The following is a 27,691-nucleotide window of genomic DNA, read 5'->3' as shown; positions in this document are numbered from 1 at the left end:
ATGTTCAGCCAGCTGCTCCTATGGAAAGTGCAGAAATTCAGCCATTGGCTGAACGAAATATTCAGCATCATGCTGAAACTGAAATTCAGCAAGAGCTTGCACACAGCCAGGATGCTAGACAACTACCTAGATGGTATTTGCAGACTATGCAAGATAGTCCTTTGGATGCACCCATGGCTGGTCGTACTAGAAGGCAAACTCGTTTGCATGATTCAGCACATACCATGGAGTTTATTATGGCAGCAAGTACTTTTGATAATGAAGAGCCTGAATGTTATGAGGATGCACAACACAGTGTGCATTGGATGGCAGCTATGCAAGCTGAATTAGATTCTATTACTAAGAATCAAACTTGGGATTTGGTATCCTTGCCATTTGGGAAGAAAGCCATTGGAACGAAATGGGTCTACAAATTGAAAAGAAAAGCAGATGGATCCATTGATAAATACAAGGCACGGCTGGTAGCTAAAGGCTACCCACAGAAAAAGGGCATTGATTATGAGGAGACATTTGCTCCTACTTCCCGTATGACGACCATCAGGTGTATGATTGCTTTGGCTGCACATTATGGTTGGACAGTACATCAGCTAGATATCAAGACTGCATTTTTACATGGGGAACTTCAGGAGGAAGTTTATGTACAGCAGCCCATTGGTTTTGCAGTTGAAGGCTCATACATTTGGTATGCAAGCTCAAAAAGGCACTATATGGTTTGAAACAAGCTCCTAGAGCTTGGTATGAAAAAATAGATGCTTTCTTGCTTGGTCAGGGGTTTCTAAACAGCTCATCTGAGTCTACCCTTTACGTATGTAAAGAAGGGGGATCTATGCTGATTTTATGTCTTTATGTTGATGACCTTTTGCTCACTGGAACACATGTTGATCAGATTTCAGCATTCAAACAAAATTTGCAGCAAACTTTTGACATGTCTGACTTGGGAGTTTTGCATTACTACTTGGGCATCCAGTTCATACATAATGCTCGAGGTATTGGGTTATCACAGTCAAGGTATATTGGGCAGCTTCTTGAGAAGTTTGGCTTACAGGATTGCAAGCCAGTTTGTACTCCCATGGAACCTGGACTGAAACTGTCATTACATGATGACAGTGATTTGTTTGATATACATACATATGCTCCTGCAGTTGGATGTCTTATCTATGTCAGAGATCATAGCCTGTCCAGCTGCAGCAGTCGGACCAGCAGCACTGCTGCACAGTCGGACTGTGCAGTCGGACTGCCACGTGGCAGTCCGACTGCCTGCAGCCACTTTTACCAGGCTGCGCCCCAGTTTTGAGCCCCATTCCAGGCAGTTTTTCGCCTATTTATTGCTGACGTTTTTCAGCAGTCTCCCGACTATTCTCTGTCGCAGATTACAGACCGGTGCCGTGCAGATCTCTGTCTCTGTTCACAGATTTCAGACAGCAGATAGTGCAGACTGCAGCAGACTTCGAGATGGACAGCAGGTCGCATCGTCGAGGTGGAGACACGCAGTCCAGCGCACTGCGCCCGTGTATATCTTTGTATTCAACATTCTTTATACAGCAGATCTTCAGTGTACACTGTCTCTTTCTCTCCCTTCTCTCTCTGCGTTCTCTCTCTCTCAGTCCTACGCTTCCGCACCGCTGCACTCTGACATGGTATCAGAGCAGTGTATGAGGGCTGACTGAGCGCAGAATCAACCTGCAGAGGAGTTTCCATCGCGACACAAATTTGCGTTTTTTGCGTTTAAGGGCAGACAGGAGGGCTGCGCCTTGGAACAAGGCTGAAACGAGTGTGGGCGCACAGGAAAGGAGTACAGGTGGTGGATTTGCTGCTGTTTACTGCTGTTTGTCGCGGAGAAAGTTTGAGTTTTCAACCTAAAAGTGCAGGTTTTGCTTTTTAATCGCCTCCGGCGGGTGAAGGAGCTTCGGGACGCTGAAGAGCCTTAGCAGGCTGAGTTTACTCAGTCAGAGGGGGCTGCTTTTGCGTTTGAGAAGGCATTGCAGGTGAAGATGTCTACAGAGATGGACTTGGAGTTCCAGGCGATTATGGACCGGAAGGTGCCTGTCCTACCGGCTCTTCCTACAGATCAGAAGCTCGACGGCGACAACTACCGCATTTGGCGCGTTATGATGTTGGCCATTCTGGAGTCCTATGATTTGGCGGAGTTGGTACAGGAAGATATTGACCGGCCTTCGGTAAGAGATGAGTCCAAACTCTCTTCCGATGCTCGTGCGGAGTTGGCCAGGGCCCAGTCTCATTGGGACAAACTGAATGCCAGGATTCGATCCTTTCTCTTTCTCTCATGCACTACAGCCGTGATCGCTCACATCGAGCACTTGACGGTGGCTCGTGAGATATGGCTGGAGCTTGATCAAATGTACAATCGGATGACCCTGATGAAGAGGGTTTCTTTGGAGGTACAGATGCGGACCTTGTCCGTCAATAAGTCTTCTTCGCTAAGGGAACACATTAACAAGCTAAGGCAGCTACAGATGCAAGTTCAGAATGCGGGGAAGCCGATTTCCTTCGAAGACATGGCGATTACACTTTTGTCCCAGTTGCCGCCACGATTCGGTACATTTTACTCTGCCCTTATTGCTTCGGGGCGAGAGTCTACTCTTCGGTGGGAGGAGTTGGTTCCTATGGTCTTGGACCAAGAGGAACAGTTAAAGGGACAGAATGCTTCCAAGACGGAGGCGTTGACAGGTCAAGCCTCTCAGAAGAAGGGGAAGGACCAAAAGAAGAAGAAGGGGGATAACAAGTCCAAGAAGGACAAGGAGAAGGACAAGGACAAAGACTCCACATGCCATATTTGTGGAAAGACTGGCCATTGGAAGAAGGATTGCCCTGACAAAGACTCGAAGGACACCAAGAAGAAGGATACTAAGGATTCTGGAGCGGTGGCTGCACCCTCATCAGCTGCATTTCTACATCTAGTTGTCATTGAGGACGCTTCACCGAATGCTTCTGATGCTGCGATGGCGGCTTCCCAAGCTCGAGAGTGGATTATTGATAGTGGTGCCTCACGGCACATGACTCCTTCATCAGATGGTGTTGCCCAGCTGCGACCTTCGCGTGGGCAGGTTCTCATTGGAGACAGCTCTTCAGTTTCTATTGCAGGTTGGGGTAAGATGCAGCTTATTCCGGATGGACGAGGTGGCACCCATACTTCAGAGGTTTTGCATGTACCAGAATTGGGGTACCATCTCCTTTCAGTCCATAAGATTTGCTCTCTTGGTCTTCTGGTGGAGTTTGACAGTTCTACAGTGCGAGTCCTTGATCGTGAATCGAGGAAGGTTCTATCATCTGGATATGAGGAGAACGGCATTTACAAACTGAAGTCTTCCACTGCCCTCTCTACTCTTCTTCTTACCTCACAGTCACAGTCTGAATTATGGCATGCTAGGTTTGGTCACCTGAACTATGACTATCTTCGGAGGGCATCACGGGGACAGCTTGTTCGAGGGTTGCCGGATATAGTGGTGAGCCAGCAGCCATGTGTCTCCTGCATAAGGGGGAAGCAGCATAGGGATGCCATTCCCCACACCGCTTCGCGGCGGTCTACTTCACCGATGGAGTTAGTATCTACGGATCTATGTGGCCCTATGAGGAATGAGTCCCTGCGTGGGAGCTCGTACTTCATGCTGATCGTGGATGACTATAGCAGGATGACATGGGCCTACTTTTTGGCACTAAAATCAGAAGCTTTCTCGCACTTCAAGGATTGGCTTCTCTTTGAGGAGAACCGATCAGGCCGGAAGTTGAAGACCTTGCGATCCGACAAGGGAGGTGAATTTGTGTCTAATGAATTTGCTCGGTTTTGTGCAGATAGAGGAATTCACCAGGAGTTTGCCAATACGAATACTCCACAAGAAAATGGTATTCTTGAACGGAAGAACCGCAGTGTGATCGAGATGCGCGCACCATGATGGAGCACCGACAGACCCCCCAGGTTCTGTGGGCCGAGGCTGTGGCTACTGCAGTCCACATCCTTAACCGATCTCCTACTTCGGCCGTGGAAGGGATGACTCCATTTGAGGCGTATTTTGGGTCGAAGCCAGATGTTTCTTACTTTCGGGTCTTTGGGTGTGATGCCTATGTTCACATTCCCAAAGCTCACCGTGACAAATTCGAAGCGGCTTCCCGCAAACAGGTATTTGTTGGCTACAGCTCCCAGTCCCAAGGCTACCGACTGTATGATCCCGTCAAGCGGGATGTATATACTAGCCGTGATGTGCGGTTTGTGGAGGTTCCGGCTTCTTCAACGGGTGAGGAGCATCCCGTTCTTGGAGATCCAGGGGAGAGTTTGGCTCCTTCTACAGTTCCACTGGAGTCTGTGCCGTTTGATTATGATTCTGTTTCTGACACAGAGTCTACTATTCCACCGGATCCTTCTGAGGAGTTACCACCGGTGGACATTCCAGAGTCTTCTACTGATGGAGAACGACGAGGGGAGGTTCGACCTCCTCCTCGCTGGGCCCGTGACACACTCCGTGATTCAGGGATCGAGGGGGTTCTTGAGGAGTGGGGACCGCAGGATGGTCCGCGGCGGTCACGGAGGCACCAGGCGCATTCTTCGGAGCTTGTTTGCTCCAATTATTGTTTGATGTCCCGAGTTATGCAGGATCGAGAGCCCACCTCCGTGAAGGAGGCTTTACAGTCCGCCCCATGGAAGAAAGCTATGGAAGCTGAGTTGGAGGCTATTGAGAGGAATGGCACTTGGTCACTTGTGCCACGCCCCCCGAAGAAGAAGGTGATTGGAGTCAAGTGGGTCTTCAAGACCAAATATCTCAGTGATGGTACTTTGGATAAGCACAAGGCTCGCCTTGTTGCTAAGGGTTTTGCCCAGCGCCCAGGTATTGACTGTCATGACACCTTTGCCCCTATAGCTCGTATGGCAACCATTAGAGCTGTTCTTGCTTTGGCTGGCCATAGGAGATGGCCTGTTTATCAGCTGGATGTGAAGTCGGCCTTCCTGAATGGTGATTTGAAGGAGGAGATCTACGTTGAGCAGCCTCCTGGCTTTGGTTCTTCCGATGGGAAAGTCTACAGGTTGAAGAAGGCCCTGTATGGTCTCAAGCAGGCCCCGCGAGCTTGGAACGAGAAGATTGATTCGTTCCTCCAGACTCAGTTGGGATATCGGCGGTCCAAGGCCGATCCGCAACTGTATGTTCACACTTCCGAGGATGGTTGTGTGCTGTTTGTATTATATGTTGATGATTTGATTGTCACAGGTGATGATGCACAGCAGGTCCAGGAGACAAAGTCAGCTTTACATCGGACGTTCGAGATGACGGATTTGGGGCTACTCCATTTCTTTTTAGGCCATGAGATTTATCAGTCTCAGAGGGGGATCTTTCTCTCCCAACAGAGATATGTACAGGAGCTCTTGGTGTCTTTTGAGATGGAAGATTGTCGGGCCCTCTCTACTCCTATGGATCCGAACTGGAAGGCCACTTCCCACTCAGCTTCTCCTTTGGCGGATGCTTCCCGCTATCGACAGTTGATAGGGTCCTTGATTTGGCTTCTCAACACGAGGGTTGATCTATGTTTTGCTGTTGGGCTCTTGGCAGGGTTCATGAGTGAACCTAAGACGGTGCATTGGCAGGCTGCTCAGAGGATACTTCGGTATCTGAGGGGGACGTCTGATTTGGGGATTCATTACCCCGCAGGGACAGATGGGTCAGATCTTGTACTTGCAGGTTGGAGCGACTCGGATTGGGCCGGTGACGTGGACCACAGGCGGTCTACAACAGGTTACTGCTTTACTTTGGGTGCAGGTGTTATTTCTTGGAGTAGCAAGAAGCAGCCCACGGTAGCCCTTTCGTCTACTGAGGCGGAGTATCGGGCCGCGTCTTCCACCACATGCGAGGTTGTGTGGCTTCGGAGATTGTTGGAGGAGCTTGGGTGCCCCCAGACTCGTCCTACATTGCTGCGATGTGACAATGAGAGTTGCATTGCCTTGGCGAGGAATCCTGTTTTTCATGCCCGGACGAAGCACATTGAGATCCAGTACCATTTCATCCGAGAAAAGCTTTTGGATGAGACCATCACTGTGGAGTATTGCAAGACGGAGGATAATCTTGCGGATTTGTTTACGAAGGCGCTTCCTCAGGCTCTACTTCGGCAACATTCCAGATCCCTCAGGCTTCTGCCCTGTCCAGGCTCTGAGAGGGGGTGTCAGAGATCATAGCCTGTCCAGCTGCAGCAGTCGGACCAGCAGCACTGCTGCACAGTCGGACTGTGCAGTCGGACTGCCACGTGGCAGTCCGACTGCCTGCAGCTACTTTTACCAGGCTGCGCCCCAGTTTTGAGCCCCATTCCAGGCAGTTTTTCGCCTATTTATTGCTGACGTTTTTCAGCAGTCTCCCGACTATTCTCTGTCGCAGATTACAGACCGGTGCCGTGCAGATCTCTGTCTCTGTTCACAGATTTCAGACAGCAGATAGTGCAGACTGCAGCAGACTTCGAGGTGGACAGCAGGTCGCATCGTCGAGGTGGAGACACGCAGTACAGCGCACTGCGCCCGTGTATATCTTTGTATTCAGCATTCTTTATACAGCAGATCTTCAGTGTACACTGTCTCTTTCTCTCCCTTCTCTCTCTGCGTTCTCTCTCTCTCAGTCCTACGCTTCCGCACCGCTGCACTCTGACAATCTATCTATGCAATACTAGGCCGGACATATAGTTTGCAGTTTCAGCTTTGAGCAGGTATATGCATCAGCCACGTATGTCACATTGGCAAGCTGTCAAGCGTGTTTTTCGCTACTTGCAGGGTACTCGTTCTCTTGGGTTGCTTTATGCCAAGGGGGGACCACTACAGTTACATGCTTACAGTGATTCTGATTGGGCTGGTGATTATGATACACGTCACTCCACTAGTGGCAATTGTTTCTTTCTTGGCTCTTCTTGCATTTCTTGGCTTAGCAAGAAACAATCCACTGTTGCCACATCGTCATGTGAAGCTGAATACAAGGCAGCTTTCACTACCACAGTTGAATGCGTATGGCTTAGACGCTTGCTAGCTGATTTGGATGTATCTGTTACTAAGCCTACTCCTTTGTTCACTGACAGTCAGAGTGCCATTGCAGTGGCACGGAACCCAGTGTTTCATGCTCGCACGAAACACATTGAGATTCACTATCACTTTGTCAGAGAGAGGCTACATGCAGGTGATATCAGCCTTGTCTATTGTCCTACCACCAGTAATGTGGCAAACATCTTCACCAAAGCTCTTCCTCGTGACAAATTTGAAGCATTTCGAGATGCTTTAAATTTGATATCCTTTGGTAGCGAATGATCCTTTCTCTTGATCACTCCTCTTGGCAGATTCTGCTCGACTCGGCTAGGACCTTTGCAACCTCCTCTGCGATCCGGTCCCTCCTGTTCCACTCCCTAGTCCAGAGCTGCTCTATCTGCCTCGTCACCTCCTCCCTCCTATAGATCGAGTTAGGGATCCGACAAGTTCGAGTGTCTAGGGCAGATGCTGGGGGATCTAGTGTCAGGAGAACTGGGCAGTGATCAGACAACGTGGTACCCACCAACTGCCCAATCTGGCCCCCACGAGGGCCTCCCCAGTCTCCCATATAAAACCTGTCCAACCGCTCCAACATGACTCCACCTAGCCACCTGTATCCCCAAGAGAAGTCTAGTGACCTCTCCCTCCTGTGTAAGGCAAGGTCTCTCTAGGCGTCATGTGCACCTAATTCCAATAGAAATACCTTCCATGTTTCCTGCTCCTCCCCGGTCATGCTCTGATAGTTTCTGCCTCTGCTCTGTTGGTCCTCCAAAGCCTCCAGGTTGTTGAAGTCTCCTCCAATAATCTAGGAGTCCACCTCTGGGAATCCATCCGCGATCTCCACCCAGAACCTGCTGCGTGCCCTAACCTCCGTAGGGGCATAGATGTTGAGGACTCCTAGGCATGAGTCCCCAATATCCAGTCTGATCCATAGAACCCTCCCTGCCACTATTGTCCCGTGGTCTCATACGCAGGCGGTGAGACTCGGGCCAATAGAGATGCATACGCCTCCACCCCTGCCGTGGGCGCCTATGGCGTACTCCCTGTAAGTGTGCAAGCTGCCCGGGAGTACCTTCCCTACCCGCTGGGCCTGGAAGGGGGTGAGCTTGTGCTCCTATAAAAGTAAAATGTCGATCCGTCCGGCAAGGGCAGGTTGCAACTCCTGCCGAACAATCAAGTTCCTGGATCCACGTGCCCCACTGTAGTGGAGGCTATTCACATTCCAAGATGCAAGGCGTAAACTCATGGGGAAACCTGCGACTGACCGAACAAACATCTGTTCGGTGTGGAAGCTGTTGACGAGGATGAGAAACTATGGGGTGTGTAGGTACGCTTTGCCGCAGGTTTGGATGGCGAACTCAAGTCCCCTATGGTGGCCCTCGACTAGACCATAGGGGTGATAGATGCTCCAGGTGGTACAATCAGTGCATCTATCAGCCATGCTAAGAGTCGTGACTCCGTGCACTGGTAGAAACCGGCCGCCTGTGCCAAGGGCCACGATCACATCCCTCGGTGCCCTCCACTATGGAGGGGCTTGAAAGATAATGCTCAAGAGTGGGACCTCGACACCAGCCCACCAGTTAATGTCCATTATGCTACAGGCCATTGCTGTGCAAACAGTGCTTGTCCTTCTTCCCCCATCCATTGGGAGATGTGGTCTGCCACCTGACTCTTCAACTCCTCTATCTGTGTCGTCGTCCAATCCCCTGAGTGAGAGGACTGAAAGAAGAAGGAATAGTTTGGTCCATTCGGTGGTGCTAGTAGATGGACCTTTCCCCTCCTTGACTTGCGAATCACGAAGATCCCCAATTCTAGAGGTAGTGGGAACACTCCCGCTCCGCAACTCTCAAGTAGGACCATGGGCCACTACGGACAAACTCCTGTGGCAACAACTGTGCCTGTCTTGGGAAGGTGTGACGGGCAACAAGGGAAGATGAGCTAGTGGCTGTGTGGGAGGGGGAAGGCTGCTAGTGTGCGAAGGATGTAGGTGTGTGTGGCTCATCCCCTCCTGTGGGATGAGCGGGTGTGGGTCTGGGGGGGATCACCTGCAACGGGTGCGGATCAGGGGGGGTGCTCGGCAAGGGAGATGGTGGAGGGGAAGAGGGTCAAGGGATGGTGGGATGGTCGGAAATGAGTGGTGTGTGTGGGGGGGGCTGGTGGCCCTGGAAGGGGGGGGCTGTGGGCCAAGGTCAGTGGGGGGAGCTTGGGAGGTGGTGGAGGGTGGGTGTGGGGGTTGTGGGATCTGAGGTGGGGTAGTTTGTGGCACGAGTGGTGGCTATGGAGGACTTCAATCCTGCCGGGTGGGACGGGCAAGGGGAGGCGCTGCGGAGTGGGAGGCGCTGCGGAGTGCTCTGCCGAGGGGACGTCGCTCGCCCTCCTGCGCCCTACTGTCGAGGCTACGACTGAGGTGTCATCTCTGGACCCGTGTGAATCCGTCGGTGTCCATGTGTGGGCCCGTCACTGGAGCCACCTTGGCCCCGAAACGCGTATAGTCTGCTGTGTGATGTCCAAAGTCATGGCAACGTAGGCACTGCCCTAGTTGCCCAGTCACAATGACCTGCTGCCTAAAGGAGTAACCTCCAGCCTCAATCTCCAGGAACTTTGGTATACTTTTTGTGTCTTTCACGGCTACTCGTACCTTTGGGACTCCTGCAGACTGTCACTGCATCCGCAAAATAAGCAGGGAGAACTGTGCCAAAAAGTTGTCCAAAGTCCTCCACTAACTGGCAGTATTCTACCACTAGTCCACGAAACACTAGGGTGACTAGATGTCTGAGAAAACTGTTGTGGAGCGCAAATGACTCCACTGTGAAGCCGCTATACCAAGGAACCATGTAGATGACCCCCTTCGTGGAGGCATAGGGCGAGCTCTCCACCAACTCACGGGTTGCGTCCGTAGAGGTGAGTCGAACCATGAAGATTCCTCGGCCCATTAACACTGCCTCCAAGATGTGCACTGCCTCCGTAGAGGTGAGTCGAACCATGAAGATCCCTCGGCCCATTAACACTGCCTCCAAGATGTGCACTGTGCCAATGCGCAGCGTGGAGTGGAGCCAGTCCCGCAACTGGGCTCTCGATGGGGAGTGTCCAATGACCTGACCAAAGATCGCTGTCTCTTTCAGCTCCAACTCTGTGGCTTGGACGGCCAAGAGCTGTTCCTCAGAGAGGATGATGCGCAAGGTGTTTGACTGGGGGGCACTCGTAGAATGCGCCGGCATCTAACCCGAGGTTTCCATTGTGCGTCCCAACTGAGGACCTACCACTCACGCTGCTGCGCTGTCGGAGAAGGGGGGGGGTATGTTGCTGTAGAGGAAGGGAGTAACTGGAGGAGAGGAGAAACGATGGCAAGGGGGGGGGGGGAGGGGGTTGAAGAAGCTTGTTTGCACGGTAGGGGAAGTGTTGGACCCTGTTGTAATCCAGCTCGTATCGAGGCATGGGGAAGGGGGGAGTGCGGAGGGGGGCGGTGAAATAGATCCTCGAGCGGAAGGGCACATTGCGGGTTCTGACAGGTGGACATGTTTTTGAATGGGGCGGCAAAATCGCGTCTGTAGTGGGGGAGGCGAGGCGTGCAGGGGGGGGAGGGGGAGGGTGGGGCAAGCGGCTTGGTGTCGGGCAGGGATTGACCAAGGGGGGGAGGGGGGTGCTGAGAGAAGGACGGAAGGGGAGATACTCTGTGCGCTGGGGGGGAAGACGGCGGGGGGTCGCGCTGGAAGGAAGACGGGGGATAGGCGGCACAAGAGGCCGGGGGGGGGGGGGGGGGGGGGGAGGGATGGCGGGGAGCAGACGGCGCACGCCATGGGTCAGTTGGGGGGGGGGGGGGGGGGGGCGACTGGCAATGTCGGGTGAGATGGAACAGTGCGCGATGGTAGGAGCGTTCGTCGCGTCGTTGGAACACCTTAAGGCTTAAAGCATCCACAGCTAGATTTTCCATACTCTATTAATACTTCAACCCACCTTCATTGTCTATGTTTAGATTTGGCTAGGTAAAGATCCATTTAAGACTTTTATGATTTGTTACCAAGGTGAATTTCTTACAAAGCAAGTAATGTCTCCACAACTTGAGAGCATGGATCACAACCTGTTGGAAATGCAATCCACACTAGAGAAAACTAGATCATTATCAGTGTAGCGGCGATGAGTAGAGACTAGGTTTGAATCCTAGGCTAAAGGAGGAACATTTCCATAATTGGATAGATTGGAGGTCATCCATCATCTTAAGGTTTTGGGGGCTAGATGGCTAGCCCAATTATAGGAAACTTCCGGTTAAGCACATACTGGCGTGAAAAATACTAAGGTGGGTGACCTCCTGGGAAGGAGAGGTATAAGGGCCCCCACCCAATTTCTAACTTGGTATCAGAGCTCAGGTTGCTGAGCTTGGGTGGCAGTAGGACCTCAACCAAGGTGTAGCTTGAGGGGGGGTGTTGGAAATGCAATCCACACTTACTAGAGAAAACTAGCTCATTATTGGTGTAGTGGTGATGAGTTGAGACTAAGTTTGAATCCTAGGCTAAAGGAGGAACATTTCCAGTTTTGAGGGCTAGATGGCTAGCCCAATAATAGGAAACTTCTAGTTAAGTGCAAACTGGTGTGAACAATACTAGGGTGGGTGAACTCCCTGGAAGGAGAGGTACAAGGGTCCCCACCCAATTTCTAACTCAGCCAACAAAGATCCATTTGAGACTTTTATGATATATTACCAAGGTGATTGTTCCATGTTGGAAAGAATCGGTTGTCAGTCACTCTATAACTGTTTGATAATAGATCACTTAATGAACAGAAATCTGCTTGGTATCTTTTGGTTGTATAGAGGTAATGTGGGGTTGGCACTCGCATTTTTTATAGCAGTGCTGGACATTTATATGGAATTCGAATGAATTCATCTTCATGGAAAAAGAACTGAGAGGAAACAAGGTTTGTGAGCTAAAAGGAACCATGGAAGATATTAGAGAGAGCATAAAGTTCTGTAATGAAAGGAAATGGGAGACCTTACTGTTTAAACACAAAAACATTTAATAGAGTTAAAGCCACAGTAATTTTTTTGCTCTCATGCTTGGAGAATCCATAGGTACAATTTGAGCCAACTCATGAACAAGATTCTTTTATTGCTTTCTTGACAAGGTTATTTTTCCTCTTAACAAATAGAAAATTGGTGCAAAAATCATTTTCGCACCTGCAAGACAATTCAGCAGTGTTGTCTTTCCAGATCCAGTACTTCCAAATAGTGCAACCATATCGTTAGGCTCTCCCCACCCTGATACATAATTGATAATAGTGCGAGGCTTTCCAATGGACGGTACCATAATATCATAACTTAGTTCATGCCATGAAAGAGTGACAGGAACAGCTGTATGTGAAAGATCTCTTCTTGCCATTTCAACATCTTCTGCTTGCGACTCCTGAGCATTTATCTTATTCTGAAAACTAACCTTATTAGAATTCTGTGAAAAAAAAGATGCAAGAAATATATCTAATTCTTTTTGTGAACCTCATTGGTCTTGTCTCAAAGAGAGTAAGTTACCAGACTTGGCTTGTTCTGTAACAATATTTAGACTGCTTCTGCAGCTGTAAGACAACAAGAGAAATTACCTTTGCCTTCAGTGGTCTTGTAGCTCTCAGCAATTTGTCATGCTTTATATTTGATAATGCAAAATATGTGAAGACATTCCAAACTAGAATCCATCCACACATTATACCCACAGAAACTGCAATCCAGTGATGGCTAACATAGAACTGTCCCCTGGCCAAATATGCATGTCCAACAGTATCATTTGGTCTTCCAGCACATTGAGGTATCTTTGTTATATCTGGCACATCTTTGCACAATTGACTATAGTTAGCTGAGTTATACTCATTGATCACTAGAGCTGTTATAGCCCATTGTAATGGATCCAAATAATACATCCAAATCCAATACTTTGGAACTTGAAAGCGTGGTATAAGAAAACCAGCAAACAGAATAAACAATGTCACTGTGAGACCTGCAAAACAAATACAAATTTTTAGTGACTGGCCACAAAAAAGGCCTCTGCTAGCTACTTTGTATTGAGTCACTTCCAGGGAAAATTAACTGTCTCCTTACCAATCAAGATGCCTGCTTGTTCCTTGTTAGGAGCAAGGAAACTGAAAAAACGAATCATCGAAGCCCCATGCAATACTGTCAAGAATATGATCAGATAGTATACAAAAAAGTGCCATCCTTCATCTGCAATACTCATGCCAGTTATGAAGTATACATTCATTGTCCAAATTGTAGCCTGAAATTGCAAGTAGTATCTCAGAGACCATTTAAACCTTTTGAAACAATAGAACACTGAAATTAACAATATTACTCAATTTGCCTTTGCTGGAATGGATCATAATGTGACACACTGTACACCATGTCCTCAATGTCTACAGGTATGTTAAAATCTAAGGTCACTAGTTGATACCACCAAGCTTGGAGAAATTCTCCAAGTCATGATGGTTGTATGCATACAAGGTCAGACAAAATCAGATGTCGAATTCCATACCACTGTTCATTCATACATGGCAAATCCTTTCTGAAAGTTACTAGTTTATGGTTTGAGGCATTTTCATCTGTCTGTTCTTTGCACTTGTTTTCCATAGGCTAACATATGACACAAGCATCTATCTACTTCTTGATAGCCTAACATGTGTTACAAGTACAATAGAATCTCTATGCTATGTACATTATCATAACACAACAAGAAAATAATTTGTATCCTTTCTATTATTTTGTATATGTAATTGTGTATTAAATTTGTTTCCTTTGCACTTTATAAGTATAAAGAAAAGTGCATTAGAGCTGGCCACTGATGAGTGGTCATAGGTTATGGTGGATCCACGCAGTGGGTTAAAGAAAAGATAGTACGCACTTCAACCTGTATGACCCGATTGGGTGCATGTGACTGAAACTCAAGCATATCAAGGTCAAATTTGCATAAAGAAAGGATTAATGTCTTAAAACTATACAATGTGCATGTGAAGGCTGAAAGCTTAAAATACACACACCTTTGCATAAACTCATATGAAGATTTCAACATTGTTTTTGTGTTGTGCTTGTAAAGACCTTTCATATGACACCTATATTAGGAGGCTTTCTCAATTTTAGGACTCTTAGATTGGCCTAAAGATGCTAGTCCTAAAAATAGGGATGACATTTTAAAAATAGTAAGTTTTATATTTTGGTAGTACTTACTGAATTTGGTTTTTCCTATTCTTAATTGTACTCAATGTAAAAAGAAAAGTCATAGCAAAGACACATCACACAAGCTTCCAAGTATCCCACCACTTGTCACACCTCATGACATGTGGGACACTTGTCTTATGCTACTCCACTTTCCCTTTTTATACTAGCTCTCCCTTTTCTCCTGTTAAAAAAAGCTCGTTTTTTCTCATTTTTCATTAGTTTTCTTGGCTATAAATCTTATACAGCAGTTGAAGATAGCCTAAAGTTAGACTGCTCCACCATTGAATAGCCCATATTCTCTCTTCTTTTGTTGCTATCTTATAGGATTAAGAACCTGCAAATTCATTACAACCCTTTCTCCTCGAGCTCTTTTTCAATTTTCAAGAACAAGAAGCAAGCCATATTGATAGATTTCTGATCAATGAGAAGAAAGGCTGATTTTTTCTTTTTTTACTCACATCTTGTAAAGAAATCTCTTGTTTTTATTGCATAGTAATTGATGCATGTGTACATGTACATCTTTACATAATCTTGTCAAAGTGAGAACTACTCCTTACTCTCGGATCGATTGTAACTAAGCTCTTTCTTAAGGAACTTGGGTTGAGCAAAAACACATTCCTTTAGGGCACGGGGTGGGCGAGAGGGGGTCTAAACTACATATTGATTGTGGCTTGAGAACTACATTGGACAATCCATTTGAGACATATCTTGTCTACAAACATACTTGTCAGGTACAAAACGGTATGGTACGATAAAATATGGTACTAAATGATACCTTATGATTTTATAAGACACGGTACAATATTAGTACGAAAAAAAATTAAGATGATTTTTTAAATAACAAAAACCATAAATCATTAAATGATAGACCTTAGAATACATGTTTAAAGTGGAAATAGCCATTTCATTACAGAATAAGATGAATACATGAGGGTGACCATTGCAATTGCATGGGCTGCACAAAACATGCGATACAACTGAAGTCTACTAGATCTGATACAAAAAAAGAGAGACCTATTAATCTATGATGAGGCATCACTATCATCATCATCATCATCAGAACCATCTGAGTGCTCATCAAGAGAGTTTGAAGATGACTCCTCAGCATCCGATGATGAGACATACTCACACTCATCCTTACTAATGAGGTTAACATCATCATCAAATGATGGCTCCCTAGGTGGCAGCTGTGTAGGCAAGGGGAGGATGTCATCATGAGGCACAGGACGTGAGCTACTAGAGCCCCGCCTTACATATGTCTACAAGCCACTTGAACCACCCCTCCTTGATGATAGAGGGTGTCGAATGACCATGCCCCTGCTACCACCTACTCGAACTTCTCGCCTACGAACACGCTGACTGCGAGTGTCACGAGTATTTGATGCTATAAGCTCTCTATAGAGCTCTACAAAAATCATCTCCTCCTCCTCATCCACCTGCTTATGTATACTTGGAAGAGTGTTGCCCGTTAACTTGAATGTATCAACATTCACTTACACAATGCAGTGATGTACGTAAGATTGATCATTGTAAATGCTAGAGTCTAAATTGTTAACTATAAACTTCAAAGTTCAAGGTTTAAAAGTTAAAACAACAAATTTTAAATGTTATGGTTTAGTACTTAAACTTTACCTGCTTTAGACTACCCATGCTCATCATAGTCCTTATCATGCATAAATTAGTGCAGCAATAGTCTAGCTGCTCTAATTGTCGTGTGCTAAGCCGATTGCGAATCTTTGTGTGAATGAGAGAATAGGCACTCCAGTTTCTCTCACATGCATCCGAAGAGCAATCCTGGGCAAGGACCCTCATGGCTAAGGGCTGAAGGGTCTCCAATGCATATTCAAAGTTTTGCCACCAAAATAAAGGCTTCACAAGTAACTCTCTCCTCCAAAAGTGGGAGAAACAAAAGCCACATGCCCTCTCTGATTTGCATAGTATCTTAGCTCCTCCAACACTGCATTGTGGTCATCCACAGGGACCACACAAGTCAAATAAGCAAGCTGGTCCGAATGGCACTCTCTATCATCCATGACCGCCAGTGACTTGTATGCCGGATGTACCAATGCAGCAAAACCATGGATGGGTTTATGCGTCCACACCTATCTCCTCTTTGTTATCTCTAAAACATGTGCACGTGTCTTTGTGATCATTGTACAAGCATGTGCCTCTGTAAAGAAATGCCCTAACACAGAAACATAAACAAAAACCGTACGACAAAGCACAAACTGATAAAAGTACACAGTTAGGGTTAGAGTAACTCAGAGACAATGAACACATTGAATGAATGAAGTGATATGACTACTGAATATATCATGCTCATACAGTAAGCACACTATATAGTGAATGAATACTATACCTCGAACTCCTGTATCTCAAGGATCAGGGCAACGATAATGAGCTAGAGAGTGTGTCGTACTTTGAATGGATCCCGAATCGCAGCAAGGCAGCCTCCAGATGTTGAACACTCGCAAACGCAGCAATGAGAAGATGGATCTACCAACTGATGGAAACAGCAATGGATACTTTCGGCTGAGATGTCCTCCACGAACAGGGTGTGGGCAGCAAGCTGAAACACGTGAAATCTACAAAAACGAGATTGAGGGGACTGAAGGGAGGGCAACATACGTATTTATAGAAAGTTTGGGCCCTCCCAAGTGGGTTTGTGCTTATGGGACACAGAAACTCTCTAGGATCGCGTTCCTTTTAAATAAACAAGGTTTCTTCATTAATTAAGCATGTTTTGGGGCTGTTTAAGTAAAGGTAATGCATTTTTAGCTCAACAACCTCTCTCAGGCCCAACAAGGGTGCCATGAGAAGAGAGTCTAGCCAAGCCTTTTTTGGTTTATCTTTTACCCCAAGGCGTCCCACCCCAAAGAAGCCAGAGCATTGGACAAACGATGTGCGTCGACTGCCCAGTGGTCTACTAAGACTACAGAGGTGATGGTTATCTTAACAAGGGAGCCCAAGTGATCACACAGGACAGGGCATTAGACAAAGGATGCATGTCGGTTGCCCAGTGGCCTACCAAGCCCTACAAAGACAGATGGAATCAGCTATGGACTTTTTTTTAAAGGGTCTTTTAGGCTTAATAGATTAAGCATTAAGTGAGGATTTTAAATTAGTTTCGTCCTATTGAGTATCGGTGCCCCAAACGAGAGAGTGATAAGGGATGGTCAGACCCAAGACCTTCACAAGACAAGCATACTATCCCTATCATTATTGGGTGTCAATGACTAAGAAAATGGCTAAGGTGTATGTATAGCAAATATGTCAAGTAAGCAAAGCAAGCAAGCTCGAAAAGACTGCCTTGGAAACTCCCATATGCAATACCACGAATATGGTGGATCCTAGAGTCGACCACTCCAAACGACCGAAAAGAGATAAATGTGCACAGATGCATGTTTACATGAACAGAATGCCAATGCATGGGGTAATGCAAAGGGAGATGCAAGATATCATACTCATGCAATATGCTATGCAACGGTCCCACTGGGAGAGTGCCCTCGTAGGGGAATTGTTCACTTGTCCAAGTGTCCTTTTACATCATGTCATCTTGACAGTGCAGATGACGTTATAAATGTCCATAATACAATACAAAAGAATAAATGAATGTAATGTCTTAAAAAAACTGTAAACATCAAGCATCATCACTGTCACTATCAATAGTAGAAGCCGTCCCCTCTCAAACTGGAAGGGAAAGCAAGAGGAAAGAACCCTCTCCCCGTCAAGCTGAAGAAGCAGGGGTGGGTGTACCCAAGCCGATTCTGGATAGCAGGTACTCAAGAACTGGCCAGTTAACCACTTTGATCAAGATATCTGCAAAATTATCTGATGATGGCACAAACTGTAGGCGAATAGTGCCTAGCTCAGCTTGCTCTTTGGAAAAGTGAAAGTGGACTCCCACATGCCGTATCCATAGTGTGATGATCGGATTGCCAGCAAGGGCAATGGCACTTTGGTTGTCGTAGTATACAACTGTGAGAGAGTCTCATGGAAAGTGAAGCGTCGCTAGTAAACTCCTCAAATAGATAGCCTCGGTGGTGCCATCGAAGAGAACTCGATACTTAGCCTTGGCTATGGAAGCCGCCACCGTCCCCTGCTTACAGCTGGACCAAGAAATGGGAGCCATGCCCAAGGTAAAGAGGTAGCGGCCATGGGAACGCCTAGTGTCAAGATCTCCTGCCCAATCAGAATCACTGTATCCTTGCAAACATAAATCAAAACCATAGGTTAGGCCATAAGAATAAGTGCACCACAAATAACGCAACACAAGAAGTCATGCAATCCAATGTGACAGGTGCTGTGAAGTACTAAGTATGCTAATAGAGTAAGCTAAATCTTGCCCACTGTGAATTAACCAAAGAAATTTTCCTACAACAGAACGATAGGTATGTTCATTGAAGGGCTGTCCTAGGGTATCCTTCGACGAGTGAACAGTAGGATTTAGAGGTGTAGAGCGTGCTATTTTCATGATTGTCCGGTTCCTACGCTCTAAGTCTCCATTCTGAGAAGGGGAGTTGGTAGAGGTGAACTAGCGGGAGATGCCATGCTTCTGTAGAAACTCGGAAAACTTGTGGGAGATAAACTCACCACCGCTATCACTCATGCAACCGACATGACGACTAGTCTGGTTGTGAACCAGCAGCACCCAAGCAGAAAAATATGTGAAAGTATCTAACTTACGCTTGAGAAAATACACCCATATGTATTTGGAATAATCATCCTCTATAAAAAAGAAGTATAGCGCGCTGTTCAAAGTGGCAGTGGATGTCGGCCCACAAAGATCAACATGAATCAATCTAAGAGGCACCTCAACACGATGTGAGGTTTGCTAAGGGAATGGGATATGGTGCTGCTTCCCAAGCTGACATGCTTTAGAGACATCTCGAGCTAGCTTCAAGAGTAGAAGGCCCTTAACTAGCTCACGGTGTGATAACTCATAAAGAGAGTCATAACCAAGATGCCCTAAGCGAAAACGCCAAAGGCGCTCATTGTTTGTAGGCTTCCAAGATGTAGCTAAGGCTTGGAAGCTATGGAACACGGAGCCCTCAACTATCGGTTTGGTCAGAAAATGTGTCATGTGATATAGGCCATTAGGCTGTGCCTCGCCGCGAGTAATAACTAAACCCGTTCGAGAGTCAAGGACCTCGACTGTGGTTGCTGTAAAAAAGACTACTTGCCCCAACCGGTAAAGCTACTGAACAAATAACAAGTTCACCCCAAGCTGAGGGACATGATATACATTGTCCAACAAAGCCAGATTCGGACCCTTATCAGTGGCAAAACCGATGCAACCTTGAGCTTGAATCTTGACCGAGGAGTTGTTCCATATGCGGACCCATCCGACTGTAGGGGCTCGAGAACGGAAAATGTCCGCTATAGGAGTCATATGATGTATAGCTCCACTGTCCACAATCCAAACACGAGCTGAAGTGCTCGGCTGTGATGAGTAGGCCTTTGCAGTAACGTCATCAGGAGGCAACTCATAGATGTGGACAAGACTCGCATTGGATTTCTCTATGGAGATGATCTGAGTCTCTGCAAACCAGTCAGACAAGCCCTCTGGAGTTGAGAACGTTGTCGACCGAGATGGTTGAGCGGTGGCAGTATGAGTCTGACCTTTAAAATGTCCCTTGTCATCACCCTGCCTCCCTTGCTGGGGGTTGCCCGACTGAGGGGCGGGGGTCTGTGACTTAGATTTTGGTGTTGTGCCTCTTGCCTTTGATCGACACTCGCCGTCAAAATGGCCCGTCTTTTGACAATACTGACAATACCTATTCTTTTTAGGTACATTCTGCCACCCATATTTGAGACATTGGAATGTTCCTTGCGATTCCCCGGATTGATTTTACTTTTGCTTTTGATTTTGATTTTGATTTTGATTTTGAGTGGAGGTTTGGTTGTCTTTCCCTTCCCTTGTTGCCCTTTCTGAGAATGAGTAACAAGAGCCTCCCCTTTGAAGATGAATTCATATGAAACTGATCAAATAATTGTGCATAACGCAACAACTTACACTCAAATCCATAGAATGTAGCCATGGTAGGCTTTGAAACTATGCCTTCCACAAAATTGAAATATTTCCTGGAGAGTTTATTAAGGAACAATGTGACCTGATCGTCATAGAACTTGGGAGTCTCCGTAGTGGAGAATTCAACGAGAAGACGCAAATACTCAACCAACTTGACTTTCAAGTCATCCCAGTCAGTGAATTTGAAAAGCTGGAGCTCATGGTCAAGATTGATACGACGGGTCCTATCCTGAGCCACATAGCAATCAGTCAAGTGTGCCCATCGATCAAACGCTAAGTCAAAATGTTGAAGCTTAGAATCAAACTCAGGCAATAAGCCCTACATCAGCTTGACAATAGCGAAGGCATTCCTAGCCTTGCATGAGCGGTCAACCTTGTATGGGACAAGTGCGGGATCGGGTTGGGGTTCCAAACCTTGCATAAGATCCCATAGGTTTTGGGAGTCAAGGACATGTCTCATCAAGTTTGACCAAGTGGTAAAGTTTAACCTGCCAAAACAAGTCTTGTCATTAAATGCATGCTTGTAGAGGATAAGATGGTGGAGGTGGATATGTCTTATAGGTAGAAGGAGGGGGTAGAGGTGGGTAGACAAAAGAGGCAGTGAGTGTCCGATGAGTGCCGATCGAGGTGGAGGCATTGGAACATGAATGTTTCCATAAGGTGCCGATGTAGATGGAGGTACTTGGACACAGAAGCCTTGTTCAAAGTGAGGCTGGGGCACATTACTATGACTAGAAGGTCCACAAGGTAAACCCATGGAGGCAAACTGTGGAGTCAACTGATCCACACTTGAGAGAGAGACTCGGGGGGGAATACCCAGGCTGCAATGATCCTAATAATGTGTGTGAAGTAGGTGGAATACCACCCGGTTGAGGGAAGCATGAGGTCCTAAAGGATGTGCCTAGGTTTCCATAACCCCCTGGTGTGATGTACGGTGTGACATGAGGTATCTGAAATGGAAATGTAAATGGTGCAAATGGAAGTGGAGTAGCAGCGAAAGAATGTGGTGGAATGGGTGGGTTTTGAAAATATGGTGTGTGAGGTGTACATGCATTTTGTTCATTTTTATCATTTAATGATTGGAAATAAAAATGTGAAAATGATGATGCACCATGTAATGAAGAAAAAGGAACACCAAATTCATTTTGATTTTGTGAAATAGACAGAAAAGAAGGAAGGCTAGAAGAAGAGGCACCTAGCTTTTTCTTATCCCCACAACGTGTGTTAACATACAAGAATTGGTCCTCAAGAGGACCTTTTCCGTAGTCAGCAAATTGGACTCTTTCTTTCATATGATCTCTATCAGAAAATTGCAAAGCAGAAGAGAGAAAAGAAGAAGGAACAAAAGGCGAATCTAAAGTACCTTGCACCTGAGTGGACAGAAGAGGATGAAAGAAAGGAACATACTCCGTGTCTTGTTCTCCAAGAGGAGGACCCATCCCTAATGGAGGTCTCGACGGCCCTGCAATATCATCAGATTTACACGCAACACCTGAAGAGAGAAATTCATACATACGTTCATTTAGAAGCTTTTCTTGAAGGGCAATCCTTTGATCAAGTTCCTCAATCTTCTTTCGTCTATAAGCTATGATCAGTTTGTATTCTTGAGAGGTCAACTTACCGAGCTTTTCTTCCATGTAATCAAATGTGTCTTCCACCATGTCGGAACTTTGTGGAGCAAGCTGATCGGCCCACTCTCGCTAGGTTCTTGGCATAGTTGGTTTTGGAGACTGAATCGGTATTGTTGTATTCAAAGTCATTTGAACCTACTGTTGTTCTTGATTCTTGTGTAGACCTTTCAGATCAAAGGCCTAGGCTTCTCAGAGAGTACCAGGCTTTGACACCATGTAACAGTACAGACTCATAAAAGAACACAGTTAGGGCTAGGGTAACTCAGAGACAATAAACACAGTGAATTAATGAAGTGATATGACTACCGAATATACAATGCTCATGCAGCAAACACACTATGCATTCAATGAATATTGTACCTCGAACTGCTGTATCTCAAGGATCAGGGCAGGGGTAATGAGCAAGAGAGTGTGCCGTACTCTGAAAGGATCCTGAATCGCAGCAAGGCAGCCTCCGGATTTCGAACACTAGCAAATGCAGCAATGAGAAGCTAGATCTGATGCAGACCACAGTGAGGAGAGAGAAAGACTAAAAACGGAGGCAGGACAGCCTGCAAAAGAGAGAAAGACTTAAAATGCAGATTGTCAGATGGGAGAGGATCGAGGTGCAGCTGAAGTGCAGTAGACAGTGTGAGAGTGAGAGACAGAGTTGAGCACGACACCCAATGCAATAGTACTGAATAGAGTGTTAGCTGAAAGTACAAATGATAACCCTTATACCTTAGGGTTATAAGGGGCTGTTCACACCCGAACACAGTAAGTGCCCGTAAGTGTGCACCACAAGCACATACAAAATAGTACACATAATCTGGGGGAAAAAACCTCTCCTACCGAGAGTAAAAAGTGCCCCAGTGTCCTAGTGATCACCCGCACACTCCCATATGAGCGTAGGCGTAAGTAAGGCGTGTGAGATACCCAACAAACCCCCCTGGAGTGAAGAGTGATCAAGTGTACAAGGATCATCCGCCACCAAAGGGCGTCAAATTCAAAGCATCGCGAAATGCTTCAAATTTGTCTCGTGGAAGAGCTTTGGTGAAGATGTCTGCCACATTGCTGGTGGTAGGACAGTAGACAAGGCTGATATCACCTGCATGTAGCCTCTCTCTGACAAAGTGGTAGTGAATCTCTATGTGTTTCGTGCGAGCATGAAACACAGGGTTCCGTGCCACTGCAATGGCACTCTGACTGTCAGTATATAAAGGAGTAGGCTCCGTAACAGATACATCCAAATCAGCAAGTAAGCGTCTAAGCCATACGCACTCAACTGCAGTAGTGAAGGCTGCCTTGTACTCAGCTTCACATGACGACGTGGCAACAGTGGATTGTTTCTTGCTAAGCCAAGAAATGCATGACGAGCCAAGAAAGAAACAATTGCCACTAGTGGAGTGAGGAGTATCAAAATCACCAGCCCAATCAGAGTCACTGTAAGCATGTAACTGCAGTGGTCCCCCCTTGGCATAAAGCAATCCAAGAGCTCTAGTACCCTGCAAGTAACGAAACACACGCTTCACAGCTTGCCAATGCGACATACGAGGCTGATGCATGTACCTGCTCAAAACTGAAACGGCAAACTGTATGTCTGGCCGAGTGTGGCATAGATAGATGAGACATCCCACTGCTGGAGCATAAGTATGGATATCAAACAAATCACTGTCATCATGTAATGACAGTTTGAGCCCAGGTTCCATGGGTGTACAAACTGGCTTGCAATCCTGTAAGCCAAACTTCTCAAGAAGTTGCCCAATGTACCTTGACTGACATAATCCAATGCCTCTAGCATCATGTACAAACTGGATGCCCAAGTAATAGTGCAAAATACCCAAGTCAGACATGTCAAAAGTTTGCTGTAAATTATTTTTGAATGCTGAAATCTGATCAGCATGTGTTCCAGTGAGCAAAAGGTCATCTACATATAGACACAAAATCAGCATGGATCCCCCTTCTTTATGTACATAAAGGGTAGACTCAGATGGGCTGTTTACAAACCCCTGACTAAGCAAGAAAGCATCTATCTTTGCGTACCAAGCTCGTGGAGCTTGTTTCAAACCATATAGAGCTTTTTTTAGCTTGCATACTAAATTTTCTGAGCCTTCAACTGCAAAACCAATGGGCTGCTGTACATACACTTCTTCCTGAAGTTCCCCATGTAAGAATGCAGTCTTTATATCCAGCTGATGCACTTTCCAACCAAAATGTGCAGCCAAGGCAATCATAGACCGAATGGTCGTCATACGGGAGGTAGGAGCAAAGGTCTCCTCATAGTCAATGCCCTTTTTCTGTGCGTAGCCTTTAGCTACCAGCCGTGCCTTGTACTTATCTATGGATCCATCTGCATTCCTTTTCAATTTGTAGACCCATTTCGTACCAATGGCACGCTTGCCAACTGGCAAAGACACCAAATCCCAAGTATGATTCTTATGAATAGAATCCAATTCAGCTTGCATGGCTGCCATCCAATGCACACTATGTCGTGCATCCTCAAAACATTCAGGCTCCTCATTATCATGAGTACATGCTGCCATAACAAACTCCATGGAATGTGCTGAATCATGCAGTCGAGTTTGCCTTCGAGTACGACCAGCCAAGGGTGTTTCCAAATGACTATCTCTCATAGTCTGCGTGTACCATCTAGGCACCTGTCTTGCTTCCTGACTGTGTACAAGTTCCTGCTGAATTTCAGTTTCAGCAATGTGCTGATTTACTGCATGTTCCATAGGAGCAGCTGGCTGAACATTAGGTTCATTTGCTGAAGTACCAGCTGAATCACCAAATGTGATGGGCAGCAGCCCTTCAAAGACATCACGGGCAGCCTGATATGTATCAAAACCAGCCAAGGATAATTCTGATTTTTCATCAAATACAACATCCCTGCTGACAAAAACCTTCTTGGTCACGGGATCATAGAGTCTGTAGCCTTTGCTTTCGCTGCTATATCCCATAAAGATGCATTTTACAGCCTTGTTGTCCAACTTCTTTCGAAGTACCTGTGGAATATGGGCATATGCAAGACACCCAAAAGTACGGAAGTGGCCAACAGAAGGTTTGCGGCTGTGCCAAGCCTCAAAAGGTGTGACGGTTTTCAAGGCCTTGGTAGGGCATCTGTTCAAAATGTGGCAAGCGCACATGACGGCTTCCATCCAAAAACTATGAGGCAAACTCTTTGCCTTCAGCATACATCTGGCCATCTCCATGAGTGACCGATTTTTCCTCTCTGCTACCCCATTCTGCTGTGGAGTATATGCAGTAGTGTACTGATGGATAATGCCCTTCTGCTGCAAATAAGAATTCAGCATAGAGGACATGTATTCCCCCCCTCGGTCCGAACGGAGAGTCTTAATCTTGCAACCAGACTGAGTTTCCACAAGTGCACTGAAAGCCAAAAATGCATCATACACTTCTGACTTCTTTTTCAAGCAGTAGACCCAGCACAAACGTGTAAAGTCATCAATAAATGTTACAAAATAGTAACAACCACCCAATGACTGTGTCTGCATGGGCCCACAAACATCCGAATGCACAAGCTGCAATCTGGCTGTTGCTCTAAAAGCAACATCACGGGGAAAAGAGAAACGATGCATTTTCCCCAAAATGCAACCCTCGCATAAATGCTCAGGAGGTCTCTCCAAGAGAGGTAATCCATCCAACATCTGAGTACGCTGTAATAGCATCAAGCTGCCATAGTTTACATGCCCCAAACGAGCATGCCATAACTCTGCCTCTAACATAGCAGGAGTAAGAGTGGATGTCAAATATGCAGACTGATCTACCGAAAGAGCATCCAACTCATATAACCCATGACACAGAGAACCTGTCAAGACCAATGTCATGTGTTCCTTGTCACGGACCATGCAACGGTCATCATCAAAGGTGACCTGCAAACCACAACGTGCCATAGAAGAAATGGAAAGCAGATTCTTCTTAATGCCAGGCACATACAAAGCATCCTGTAGGCGGAGAATAGAGCCATCAATGGCTGTAAGCTGAATCTCCCCAATACCACGAACAGGGTATGATGCATTATTAGCACACTGAACAGACTTCCCAACGGGAGGTGCACCAAGAGAAGCAAACAAATCTCTACGAGATGTGATATGCCGTGAGGCACCACTGTCAAAGAACCAAGTGTCAGCATCCTCTGTAGAGCTAAATGCTCTATCAGCCCAAGAGACATCATAACTGCAAGTGTAAAAACAATAGTCCCTGTCTGCAACAAAGGACGCGGACTCACTAGCAGTGGAAGGAGCTGCAGAAACAGACATCCCTGACTCCTTCTTCTTCTCTTTGGCGATGCGCTTCCTGCACTCAGTGATGTAGTGGCCAGGCTTCTTGCAGTAATGGCATTTTCCTTTCTTGGCTTGCATGCCCCCCTGTTTCTGACTTGTCTGTGAAGTGTTACTACTACCAGAACTCTGCGAAGCATTTTTCCCTTGGCTGTTTTTACCCTTCTGCCTTGACATAAAAGCCTGCTCAGAGGCTATACCATCCACACCACTGTTCCGTCTAGTTTGCTCCTCCTCTAGAAGCAAACTGACAAGCTGAATGAAAGTGATGGGCTCTTTCGAAATCCTCATAGTGAGGTTCAAGGCAGTATGAAAAGCCAAGTAAGAGGGAGCCAGTGAATTCAATGTCGTAGAAATCAGCTGCGCATCTGAGTAGTACTCATCCACATTCATGAGTTGTTCCCGCAAGTCCTGAATTTTGTTGAGATGATCCTGCATAGAATCACCCTCATTCATCTTTAGAGTCTCTAGCTCTTTCTTCAAGAAAGAGATGCGAGTCTCATTCTTTCCTGCAAACATCTGCTCCAATATCAACCAAGCTTCTTGTGAAGAAGCTGCTGAACGAATATGAGGAATGATAGAACGCTGAACTGCCAATGCAATCAGCGACATAGCCTGTGCATCCCGTGTATCCCAAGTTTTCTGAGCTGCAGTTCTTGGGGGAAGTGGCTGAGCGGGCTGAGGTGGAGGGAGCTGAGGTTGCCCTCTTGCACGTCCTCCTGGAGGAGGAGTAGCGGGAGCCACAACTCCCGGTCGTGCTTCCTCTCCACTGACATAATCCCACAAATTTTTTGCCACTAATACATTCTTCATCATGAACGACCAAAGGGAATAATTGTTCCCATCCAATCGGTCTTCCTTGGACACATAGGTGAATACATCTCCTCCCTGATTTGCCATTATTTCCCAAAAGGCAATTGAGCAATGTCAATGCAGTACGGGCTGGAAATCTGCAAATTTCCAGAAATTGCAGCAAACACAAGTCTGCAATTAATGTGCAAAGGGTACTCTGTCACAAAAACTGTCACTGATGCACGCTTTCCAAGGTGCAATTAGTGCTCAGCAGCACTAAAACATCAAAAGCCCCAAAATTTTCTGCCCAAAATTTCTGTCACAAATGTCTGTTACAAAAGCCCCAAAATGTGCATTCAATGTGTCACAGACAGACACAGCACGTTTCCCAATGTGCAAACAGTGCAGTGCAACACTGTTATGAATAAATCCCCAAAATTTTGCCAAAATCTCTGTCAAAAACAGTCGGTCTGTGACTGTATCAGCAGTTTAAATGCATCTGTCCTCCAAATACACAAAAGCCCCAAAATTTTCTGACCATTCAGTCAGAAATTTGCATGAAATTTACTTTTCCAGTAAATCTGTGCCAACTCCGTGTGAACCGCCACTTCCAGAATTTTATTCTGGGCTGAAATAATAAAATTTTTGAAAATTTTACCTGGTCGTGTGGCAACGCTGAACTGACGTGGAGCAGGTCGTCTGACGGGCGGGCGGACTGGCTGACGTGGAGCTTTACAACGGCGGTAGGCAGATTGGCGGGCTGCGCGA

The 27,691-nt window shown here is 46.5% G+C and overlaps 1 protein-coding gene and 1 long non-coding RNA gene across 2 annotated transcripts in view; both read right to left on the bottom strand.

Annotated features, from left to right (window-relative positions):
• Window positions 1-27,691, bottom strand: part of LOC148029630 (ABC transporter G family member 35-like) — a 250,697-nt gene that overhangs the window by 57,839 nt on the left and 165,167 nt on the right. Inside the window, exons 9-11 of the mRNA XM_087685869.1 lie at window positions 13,080-13,254; window positions 12,587-12,978; window positions 12,171-12,414 (exon numbers count right to left, since the gene is read on the bottom strand). Coding sequence (XP_087541995.1) covers window positions 12,171-12,414; window positions 12,587-12,978; window positions 13,080-13,254 — 811 coding nt within the window. The remainder of the gene's footprint in view (window positions 1-12,170; window positions 12,415-12,586; window positions 12,979-13,079; window positions 13,255-27,691) is intronic.
• LOC148029631 (uncharacterized) lies at window positions 17,731-22,012 on the bottom strand. The gene is made up of 3 exons (XR_015692247.1): window positions 21,842-22,012; window positions 21,584-21,712; window positions 17,731-18,388 (listed from the first exon to the last, which is right to left on the bottom strand). It is a non-coding gene; the product is annotated as an uncharacterized LOC148029631 (long non-coding RNA).

This window comes from Lygodium microphyllum, chromosome 10, assembly GCF_053477565.2.
Source record: "Lygodium microphyllum isolate KBCC chromosome 10, Lygodium_microphyllum_v1.1.10, whole genome shotgun sequence".
Classification (NCBI taxonomy): Eukaryota; Viridiplantae; Streptophyta; class Polypodiopsida; order Schizaeales; family Lygodiaceae; genus Lygodium; species Lygodium microphyllum.
The sequence above is the reverse complement of the archived record's forward strand: the minus strand, read 5'-3'. Positions and strand labels throughout refer to the sequence as shown.